Source organism: Callorhinchus milii, unplaced genomic scaffold (genome assembly GCF_018977255.1).
Source record: "Callorhinchus milii isolate IMCB2004 unplaced genomic scaffold, IMCB_Cmil_1.0 Scaffold3, whole genome shotgun sequence".
Taxonomy (NCBI): Eukaryota; Metazoa; Chordata; class Chondrichthyes; order Chimaeriformes; family Callorhinchidae; genus Callorhinchus; species Callorhinchus milii.
Window position 1 is genome coordinate 65,872,036 of NW_024704744.1, and position 11,865 is coordinate 65,883,900.

The 11,865-nt window shown below is 39.0% G+C and overlaps 1 protein-coding gene across 8 annotated transcripts in view; it reads right to left on the reverse strand.

The window, feature by feature from the left end:
• LOC103175763 (protein quaking) overlaps positions 1 to 11,636 on the reverse strand; it is a 264,429-nt gene extending 252,793 nt beyond the window's left edge. For 5 of the 8 annotated variants that reach the window (XM_007888979.2, XM_042333042.1, XM_042333043.1 and 2 more), the window contains exon 1: positions 11,281 to 11,492. In XM_007888979.2, the coding sequence (XP_007887170.1) occupies positions 11,281 to 11,422 (142 nt within the window). In that variant the 5' untranslated portion in view covers positions 11,423 to 11,492. Of the gene's footprint in view, positions 1 to 11,280 lie in introns of all 8 variants that reach the window. The other 3 variants (XM_007889193.2, XM_042333046.1, XM_007889200.2) reach the window with 1 other exon arrangement.
• Between the last annotated feature and the right edge of the window lie 229 nt (positions 11,637 to 11,865).

Sequence of the window (11,865 nt, forward strand, 5' to 3'; positions counted from 1 at the left end):
CCACAAGTCATCCCCACACTCGAGTCCACAAACCTGTCCCCCCTTCTTCAATTGGCTCCACCTGCTCCTCATCCACCAAAGATTCTTGTTCTCACCTTTAAATTTCTCCACTGTCTCACTCTTCCTACCTCTGCAACCTCATACAGCCCCTACCGATCTGGCTACTCCCTTCCCTCAGAGAATATTGGCTTGCTTCATGTCCCCTACCCTATCTGCCTGACCCTCGGTAGGCTTGCTTTCAACCCAATTATCCCCCACTCTCAGAAACCCCATTCCAGAGTCCCTTATTTACACCCTCCCTCCCCAAATTCCAAACCCATCTCGACCAAGCTTTCAGGTATCTTTCCCCTCTCAGGTGCCCAGCCAGCAGTGCAAAATATTCTGAGATATCCTCCCAATGTGAATGATACTATATAAATGTAAATTGTATTACAAATTCTAGAGCTTTTCCTAACCTGAGCCACAGATTCTTGGGCTGTCTATTCAGTTTTACAAGGGGTTCCCAGTGAACCTCCAACAATGGCATTCTGATGCAATACCATAGAGGTTCACAATAGGAAGGCTAAAATTGTCATTAATAAAGACTCCTAAGATACTTTTGCCAAGAATATCAGCCACGAACTTTTGTTCCACTGACCTTTGAATTCAGTTCTCTTTAGCTTTTTGTTTATACTGTATATTGCTGCAAAGTCTCAACAGACTACACAAACATAACACTGATGTTTAGTAAATAAGAGGGAGGACCTTATTTTAGTATACCAGAGAGCTATTGTATACACTGAACGGTACTATGGAGATCAGATTAAGGCTGGAGTCATGAATCATGAAACTCTGAGAGTTGATCAATATCAACCCAAGAGTCCATGACAATATTGAAGTATGATTAATCAGTGCCAAACCCTATCAGATCAGATAAAGTGCTCAAACTGGACCAGATTGTATCAAGGAACAAAGAATTTCAGAAAAACTATTTTGTGTAATGATTTTAAAAAGTCAGCTAAAAAATTTTTTATCATTGGAGTTTAAGAGCCATTACTGAAGTTCACATTCCCTGTTATATGAATTGTCGAATGACATAAAGCCAACATCAATTATCAACCTCTATAATTTATATTATAATATATAATTATTTATATATATATGTAGCTTGATACATTGCTATATCAAATGCAAGGATATTATAACCTGTTGTTTAAAGCCACTTCATGTAAAAGCAGTCATATTACAAAGCACTTGATTTTCCATTAAGTTATTTGCCAAATATAGAAACTGAAACGAGCAGACTTCAAAAAATGGAAGTTGAAAATCGCACAATTTACTTAAGTTGAAGAATTTAAGTTATTCTTCCTTTGTCTTCCAGCAAAGTGAGTAGGAAATTTAGTCATTAATGTAAAGCAAGTCAAAATAATCTTATGCAAATATATTAATGGTTCAAAATGTACATCAAACTATACTTCATCAGTTCACAATATTCACCCACATAAAGTATGGCTTGGGCTTTTCAGTAATCATTTTATTATGTAAGTGCTTTATACTTTCAGGAATTTAGTTGAAGATTAAAATAATTTTACTTAATATTCTACCTTACCTCCCAATAGCAAAGAGAAACTGTATGTTCTTTGATTGTTTTGTAGTATCATGTACCAGTTATATACTCCAGAATATTCTGATATATGTACGTGGAGCAAGAGTGGGTAAAAAATAACCATGTGGGTGAGAAGTTTATGCATTCCCATACTAATAATAGTGAATATATCTTCAATGATATTCAACTGCAGGTATATAATGGATTAACACAACATTTTTTTAAATGTCACAATTACAATACCATCTGGATCCAGACAGCTTAGTTTAAACTATAAAGCTGGAACTTCTAATATGCATAGATGCTTAATGGCTCTAAATATCGTATTTAAAATTTCCCTCTCAGTTTCTCACCAAGCCATTACTTGAAAAATGCTGGCAACAAAGAGCACACCAGGCTAATTTATCTTATAATGTTTCCTACTCTCTGTGAGGAGTTAACCCAATTCCATGTCAACCCAAAAGTACAGATGAAACCAAATTCCCACTGCACAGGGAGTGCCTACTGTGAAGAATCATCAGTACTGTTGCTAAAGTACTTTAAGCTTCATAAATTGGCATGGCTGCACAGCAAGAGAATAAAAGATTCTACATGATCTGTATCGTTACTGTAAAATTGTGCAAACAAGTATGAGCAATACTTTTCTAGCATACATAAACAAGTTCTACACATCCACTGGGAGTGATGAAGGAGTGTCTTTGCTAATTTAAACATGAACAAACCTAGGGCAGAAAGTAGTACATAGTATAGGTTATAGGTTAACTTTTTTAAATACTACATTGTACTACATACAAAGAACTCCCAAGGATTATCATTCCTCTTTGCATTTACTTCTTATCTAAATTAATTCTATTGATGTTTTATTGATAGGGAAATAAGCAAACTGATTCAAATATACCAAGGAATGGATGATCACCAATTAATTCATTTCTGAGGGAAGGGAGCCTACTTCCTCATAAGAACTTTTCACTTTCCAATTGTAAATTGTCCATTTTAATGTGTTGTATGCTCTGATTTCCCCCTTTTAAAAAGAAAATTGCAAAGCATGTTCTTTTTAATATGAATTTAAAAAAAATTATTTAGTTATTTAGCACTGGACTGTCAAAGCTTTCTATACTCTCTATAACTTAATGTAGTACACAATACATATACTAGTATCACAGAAAGTAAAATTTCTGCTAATTAATAAACATTAATCTTGCTTTCCATTACTTGATTATAGATACAAGTTAAATACAATTATGTTATTTGATAATGGAAAGCGAATGGCTAAATTTAAGATAATTAGCTAAGGGTTGGGGGGGAAGGAATTTTTAACAGTGAATTGTTGGGAATGCACTGGCGGGTGCAGTAGTCGAGGATGAATCCATTATAGCTTTCAAGAAGGAAAGATATAATTATTTACAAGGAGTAATTTGCAGAGGTATGGGGAAAAAGGCTGGAAAAATGGAATTAAATGTTTTTTCAAAGAGCCAGCTTGATCAGGCAAATGGCATTCGTCTTCTGTGCTGTAAATATTCCAGTATAATGGGGAGGTGAGGAAAGAAAGAAGTGCGTCCATTCATTCAATGTGAAGTGCACTGAAGCCCACATAAGATCAATTCTAATTTGCAAGAGAAGCATTAATCCCAAAAGGGAATGTCATTAAAGCCAGCACTGGTTTGAATCCACCACTTCTTTAGTGGTGTACGCCTTTCATGTCCTCCTGACGTGAAAGGCACTTTACAAATGTAATTTTGTATTTTTATATTGTAAGCAATTAAACAGTGCATTGTTTATTCTGTTAATTCTGTATTTAAACGAGCAGACAGTCTTTTGTTTTCTTCTATGAAACAATTTTCATGCAGCCTTATTCCTCCTGACAGTAATTATTTTTTAAATGAACTACCAGCTGGCCTAGCTAATCCCACTTCTCTACACCCCTCTCTAGGTCAGGTAGCGTGATAACCACCCTATCATCTCCTTCACTGTGAAAAATGCTGGGTGTAATTGGGCAAATGTTGAATTGCAGTGCCTTCAGTCCACCAACATGGAAAGCACAAGCCTCAACGAGAGAGCAATTTTGTTCACAATTAACCATTACCCATTTCTGTTGGGAAATAATGATAAGAGTTGCAAAACTAGAGCCTGTCTACTAACAATGATGACAAATTAAGGTATATATCTCCTTTAAGGATATAGAGCCAATTCATGAAGTGATTTAATAAAGTCATTCTAATATTAAATGGTAGCAACTGAATTTTGGAAGGTGCGCCTAATCTTCAGAATACTGAAATTATACTGCCCTAAAGGAAAATAAATTTCTACATTGAAAAAACAATTCTTCCATTTGGCTGACTTTAATCAACTGCAGTATCAATTGGCTTCGTTCTACAACAAGTTTCATCAAAATTTTTCAACTAAAAATTACTGAAGGGAAAATAAAGTCCAGAGGAAGGTACTATTTGCTCAAAGTACTGCTCCTAGCTATGCTGTATTCCTCAAATCTAAGGTACAGACAGTTTTTAAGAGGCTTCCCAGAGAAAGATAGTCACTTGATAGCAATTCAAAGCTATGATTTAGGGTGTCCTTTTTAATTATTTTTTTGAGGATTTGAGGAATGGCAGTATAAGGAAAAATAATATTCTGTAAGTAACCTGTGAATTACTTTTTCTTTAACACTATTCACTACACAAAGTTTCTCCAGTGATACAGGTTATAAGGAACCAGAGCAACTCCAATGAGTATAATGGGCCTAGCAGCTTACAAATGACCTGGAAATCAACCTGGAGACAATAGATGCAAAGCCAAGCTCTGTACTGCTGGGTATTGTTGTTTACTCATTGAAACTGTACTTCAAGTATCAGGTAGCTCCAGATTGGCTCCCAGACCAATCCAAAACTGTCACTGGACTAAGCTCAATAGCGCCGCTTTGGGTTGTGATCAGTTCTTTCCTAACAACATTATAGTACTGAAATGGCTTAAGATTGCATGAGGAGCTGAGATCCAGTATTGTGTTCTCTATCTTGGGGAGAGTGCAGAGCAACTCTCAATTCACCAGGAAGAATGCTTTTGGAGCAGGAACCATAAATACCTTTTCCCAATCGCTTTTCCCAAAAGAGCATTAAACAAAGGTTTAATTCACTGGTCTTCATTTGCAATAAAAAATACCAGATACCCCACATTTAAACAAGTAGAGTTGACTGCACAACATTCAAGCATCACAAAGAAATTATGGGATTGGGCACATTGTTTGGAAGAGAATTTTAAAAGTTGTGAGTCAAGTTGTCTTTATGTATGAATATTTCAAAAGCTGTTATTTCTGAGGCACGAGATCACCTCAGTCGAACTGTTTCTATGTTGAGAGATTGTGTTTTAGTTTGCTTTCCTCAGTAATGCTACAGGTAAAACGTAGTCAGGAGTGAACCTCGGGACAATCAAAATAGTTTTGAACTAATTTTATTAAATAGCTTAAAAAACTCATAGCAACAAAAATGCTGAAGCGCATACACTATCATACTGTCCAGCTAATACAATCAAAGAACTGACTCAAGACTGACATGTCATGAAATGGACTTAGATCTCTGAAATTTACCAATAGATATCTGTACACGATTATGAATTGAACAATTATTTTGCTTTATGAATACAGTATGCAACTACTTTCTCACACATTCATAAAAATGACAAGATCCACCAAAAGAAGTTAGCACTTTGGATGAAAGGATATACAGTGCGTCTTAAAATTTCCAATACGGTATCAGATATGCATGATGTCCTTTCAAGCTGCCATTACACCCCTCTAGGTAGGTTAAAACAAATTAGAGCTCTTGAAACCCGTTACAAAACATCTCACTACTAATGATTGTATCATGTAAAAAATAGGGGAATAATAGCAATAATAGCAATGATTTGAATGTTTTGTGTGCAAAATCTCACAACCAAACACATTGATAAAGTTGCACACCAATGCTTAAAAGTAGTAATAATAATAATCCTTGCATTTAATATAGGGCCCAATCACATCTTCGAAACATCTCAAAGCACTTTACAGAATATACTGTAAAGTGAATTGACTGTTTTGTGGGAAAAAGACTAATTAAAGCATTTGTTACGTTACCCATAGTAAAACCAAGTTACATGTTAAATTTGAAGAAATCAGTATTTTTTGTGAAATTATTTTTTAGGCTGCTGATGTTTAAAAAAACTCTGCCGTCTAATATTCTCATAAATGCGGTCTTGCAACGTGCATTTATATAGCACCCTTCAACATGCTCTCAGAGCACTTCAAAGAGTATTGGATAAGGGAGGAGGGTATGGGGGTAGTGATTGTATTTGTGGTCAAAGAGGTAGATTTTTAAGCAGGATTTAGAAAGATAGAAAGTGGGTCAATCAGGGGATAGAGGGAGAGAATTCCAAAGGCTGGGGGTGTAGTTGTTGAAGGCTCGGCCACCGATAGTGAGGCGGTGTGCGCGGGGAAAGCATAGCAGTTAAAAATACATATATATATATTATACTGAACAATATTCCACTTGAGCATAATGTTTTTTAAAAATGGCATTCAATACAAGCAAATTAATTTTCAAAAAAATTACTTTGAACTGAAAATAACCCAGCTCTTCAACATATTACATCTAATTACTAAATTAACATCAGTCCATTACGCCATTGATTAAAACAGTGAATGAACAAAATATCAGTGAATTTTGATCTGGGCCGGACCACTCGGTTAGCAGTGCAGTAAGAAATCAAAGGCTAATACCCAACAGTAAATGATGGACACCATCACTTTGGAATGCAAATTCCCTCTTTTTCTTGTGTAGTTACTACATTTTATTCCTCTCCCAATAAATCAAACTCACGAGGTGAACAGATCAGTGCAAACACCGTGCCAAACCTAGAATTACATATACAGTAAAACACACACACAAATCGTATCAGTTGAGACCATAACATTTATTATGACTCAAGTGAATTTTGAGTTGCAGTTAAACTGTATGTCGTATAAAATCTGTTTAATAAAAAATCTACACTGTGAGTGCATAATTCAATGCAGACGGAAAGTGCTCATGAGGTAGTTCATCACCGCAGCCACTAAGTGTTCATGGAGTGATGGGTCAAGACTACGTTTCTCGCGATTCAATGCGTCTTGACCTGTTGTCGCTTGTACACTTAATGGCAAGCATTGGAATCATATTGAGTCTCGGAAAATGAAGTTCTTCTGCACATGCGTCAATGGATCAAGACTACGTTTCCTACGATTCAATGCAGCCGGCTGATAAGTGCGTGCGCATGCGTCGACTGGTCAACGCGTTATTTTCCACGATTCAGTGCAGCTGGTAAGAGCAGAAGTAATGGAGAATGGGGGAGCGGAGTAAGAACAAATTACATTTAAATTGCACCTCACACGTCAGAAATATTTACTGATATTTGTTACAAGTTAGAAACTGATTAATACAATTAGTGCAGAGAAATCTAAATGGTTTTGATAGGAAACTGAATAGCACTTGGGTGGAAGTATGACTTAAACGATTAAAACTTTCATTAAGATAAGACTTATGCGAGTTTTACTGTACCTCCAACCAATTCAGAGCGACTATATACAGGTCACATAACAATTGATGTTTTACCACAAATCCTTCATGTTTTAAACAATTTTAGTACTGCACATTTTGAAAGTCACCATCGTGTAGCAATCAATACTATCCTATGCTGCTAATGCGTGTATAGAAAAAACAGTCTTAAGTGTTCTTTTCCCTATCCACTACCAAACAATAATAGACAGAAGATAGCTTATGAAGCCCAAGTTGAGCCATTTTACTTTAACAAAAATAACTTTGTAAAAGCACACGCAGAATTGATTCATTGCGCTGTAGAGTTCTGGTGTGTTAAATGACTTGCTCTAAAATGATGACACCACTAAGATTTCATACTGTCATATCCTTAGATCCCATGACCAGAACAAACAGAACTAGCAATCTGTTTTAGCAATAATCTGTCACTATGGTCTGAAAAATGAAATTCCTTTCTTCCAAAATGTAAATGGATATAAAATTCCTGTGAAAGCACGCAATCTGATGACTTAATGTTGAATTGCTCACTAATTATTGTCAGGGCTGCAAATTAGCCTTCTTGTACAGCATTAAAATAAATCATTCTTTAGATCTAACAATTCCAGGAAACACTGTAAATCCCACACACGGGAAAGATCATCTTCCTATATGCTGTGATGTGATTAAAACACTTCCTACTCGTTATCCTGTCTGCAAGGCATCCTTATATTTTTACAAAACAAAAATGCAACTTAAATGTGTAATTTTGAGCACAGAAGCTTAGTGAAACAAAGATCATAATCATATATTTTCCTAACAAATCAACAGACAATAAGGAACAGATTTTTTATATTTCTTCATTCTCTGTCCATTCAACCATGAAGCACTTGAAGATATCATCGCAGACACCACAACCCCATCCGTGATAGCCATCAACTCACCAGAGAGAAACGTAAGAATAGTAAAAAAAATACCCAATTTAATTTGATTCTACCTCCCCTGTTAAATTCACTGTCGAGGGGATTACCAGCAAGGTTTCCAGTCCAGAAAGAAATCTACCAGACAAGTCCAATACAGTTACAAGAGTAACCCAGCAATCCATTCATATAGTTGAATGGATACATACTGGTATATATATATGTATATACAGGTATATAGTACGCTTGGTTATCCAAACAACAATGCATTGTAATACTTTCATTCAAGTTATGTAGGAAACTACTGTTTTGTGTTATTTGAGGGGATTCAAAATATTTTGATATGTGAAGCAAAACAGTACATTAATCGCAACTAAAACCACCAGCCTTGTTGCTGTGCGTGTGAAGCCGCTTTGATACAAAACGGATCAAACTCGTAAAGTTATCAAAGCTATTTTCGCTGTGGATTATGTTCGTTCGGTCAACGCACCTCAATACAGCAAATGAAGAACTGAAAACGCTATGAGAGAAAAACGAAAAGGGTTTATGAGCGATTAGTTCTTTTTTTCAAAATTGTTTTCAATTTCCCAAAGAAAGATCTAGCACGCCCTGCCGTCCAAACCTGGAACTTAGGGCTAAACCTGACAGATTTACCCAATATCGGAGATGTCAATGTTCCAGAAACTTATCTGCGCTTAAAAAGGCGAGCAAACCAAAAGCAGAGGAGTTCAGTTCCTCTCCCATTAATACACATTTCTCTTACTGAAAAGGGGAAATGCTGCAGTCTCAAACCCCGACGTTGCTTAGTTGATTTACTGGATTCGGAGCATGTCAGTAACTCACTGCCAAAAAGGGCTACAGGATTTTGAATGGAAAGTTGTCCGTCGGACAACCAACAGTTAGTTTCTCAACAAGTTGCGTGAGTTATCGCACCGAATTTACTGACGTTAAAGATCACCGCAGCCGTCTGGAAAGGTCACCAGTTGATTCGGCGACATTGAAAAAGATGGCAAAAGGTTAACACGAATTTCCGCAGAATTTCCCACTGCAGAGGACGGTACAATGTATTTGGTTGGGTGTAGTATCATTATTTCAGCTGATTTAGTGCCTGCGTTTGTTTCATAGTTCACTCCACATACAAAAAAAACCCACCAGTCACAAGGGTAGGATCATTGCGGTGAACAGTACAGTACAGTACTTCCTCCTGGTAGAGGATCGGATTTTCCCATACCGTTATTTACAACTCTTGTATTTATTATTGCTGAAACCAAATTCTCCCCAATGCCCCACATAAACACTGCAATTAGAGTGAAATGCAAAACAACTTACTCCCTGTCTACAGATCAATGGTTAGTTTACTGGGGTCATGCCGACCCCCTTGGATTCTTGGACTCTTTTTTTTCTCCCGTTTCTTCTGGTTTTACCAGAATGATCTGAATTGTTCCTCTCAAACTTCATTAAAAGTTCGGATTAACTCCTTCAACTGTAACTTCCCTTAAAACATTCTCAGTCGCAATATGCACACTAAAGATTTGTGATAACGGTGATTTTTTTTCGAATGGAAACAACTTTCTTTTGTTTTATTTTGTTTCTATGTATCTCTTATGTAGTTACCAATGGGCATTGGCGATTGTGTTCCGTGTCGTGTCCCCCCACCCATTTCCTTTTCCCTTGTATTTGTTGTTTCCTGTAAGATATCTCTGCATTCCCGAATTATGTTTATGTTAAGGTCTTGCAACAGATCAAAACGCATTACTGCTGACAGTGCTAAGGGTCGCCAGGATGTGGGAAGGAGAACACAGTTTCCAAAAGTATCTCACAGCGGTGCCGAACAGATGGAATAAAATGTATTTTAACGAGTTCGGACCTTAGGAGATAAGACTGTATAGTGGACGCAATTTGTGAGAGCACAGAATTTGAGGTGTCAGCTACACAAATCACTGAGTATGTAACACAGTGAGAGCTGCCCCGATACCTCACGGGCAACACGTCCTGAACTGTTATTCAATACAGGTGCAAGACGAGCTGACGTTTGCCAACTCCTCATATCGTTTCCGTTTTATGTGCCCATTCCTCTGCCCTGTTCATGTCCCCCAATGTTCACGCGTTCATTTGCACTCTCTCTGTTCTCCAATCGGCTGCCTGGTTTCTCCCCAAATACGTGCCCTTTTCACCCTCTCTCCCTCTCCCTCTCCCTCTCTCTCCCTCTGCCCCCTCTCGCTCGCTCCCCGGTTTCGTGCCATCTCTGAACGTCTCTGCCCTCTCCGCCTCAGCTCGATCTCCCCCTTTCAATTTTCTCCGCCTCCACGGGACGCCTCTCGGCTTCTCTAAGCCAGGGTTTTGGGGGCTAAATCACTGCGCCTCACGGACACTTCAGACCGCGGAAACATCTGCAAATCATATTCTCGTGCGAGAGAGAGAGAGAGGGAGAGAGGGAGAGAGGGAGGGGGATGGGGGGGGGGGGGAGAGGCAAATTCCCAATAACACCCTCGAGCTGAGCAAAACAGTTCGGCCACGCGTGGATCCGATCGTGAGTGGAAGATTTCCATTCAATCCTAGGAAACCCTAACCGACCCCCTTAGATCAAACAGTGCGTTTAACACCTACATGTCTAACAGTACAGAACAGGGCGGACACTGATTTGCACTGAGCAACACTGATTTCCCTCTGCAGGATACGTGGGGGCCAGTTCTCGGTGCATTTGTCGCGCAGCTTTTCACTGTCCAGCGACCTTTTGTGCCACAGGAAAGGCATTTCTATTCCCCCCCCCACCCCCCACCCCCAACCCACCAACCCGATGAAGTCAAGCCAAGTGCCAGGAGCCTTGGCTTTAACGCGCCTCACTTGGCGTGGCATTGCACGCCGTACCCACGAATGTCAAGTCGCAGAAACTGATCAACCGCCCGGGACTGTCCCGAAAAGCCGCCCAGAAGCGGGTGGTGCAAAATAAAATAAAAAACTGCCATCTTCGCAACGGATTTGCTCCGAGTTTTCACTAGTTCCCTGGGTTGGTGCAGGAGAGGAAATGTAAGCCCCCCCTTTCCCTCCCTCCCCCCCTCCCGCCTGAGACTAATGCAATCCAAAGAAACATTCTTCCAACTGTTGTGTGTGAGTGAGAGGGGGACAGGGAAGACCCCCCCCACCACCACCTGATATGACCATTGACTGTTTAAAGTGTTTGGTGTGTTTACACATGTGTAAAGGAATGCTCCCTCCCCTCCCCTCCCCTCGCATCGCATCGCCATACCTTCGTCCAGTAACCTCTCCAAATGGTTGAAAATGCCGCAGAAGTTGGGCAGACTGCTCATCAGCTTCTTGTCGTTCATCAGTTGCATGAGATAGTCTGGGGTCGGTTTGGGTCGCTCCTTATTCTCCATTTCCCCGACCATATTCCAAACAAACTTGCTCCCCCCAAAAAACCCCGCGCACACGCACAAACGCCCCAAATGTATAGGTGTATATAGATATATATATATATAGATATCTATATACACACACACACAGCCTGTAAAAAAAAACCACAGAGTCCAGAAGAACAAACTTCTCGGGAAGAAGAGTCTCTGTCTCTCTCTCTCTCTCTCTCTCTTTCTCTCTCCCTTTTTTTTTCTCTCTCGTTGTGGCTCTTTTTTTTTCTTCTTCTTCTTCTTCTTCTTCTGTTCCTCTTTATCCCAGTGCGGGTCTCCTGTTTATTTTGTTGTTGTTGTTGAATTATCTACTCGTGTGAGTGAGTGAGTGTGTGAGTGAGTGAGTGTGTGAGTGAGTGAGTGAGTGAGTCTCGCAGCCCCGGGGGCTGTGGCTGTGGCTGTCTCGCTGTCGCTGCTGCTGCTGCTGC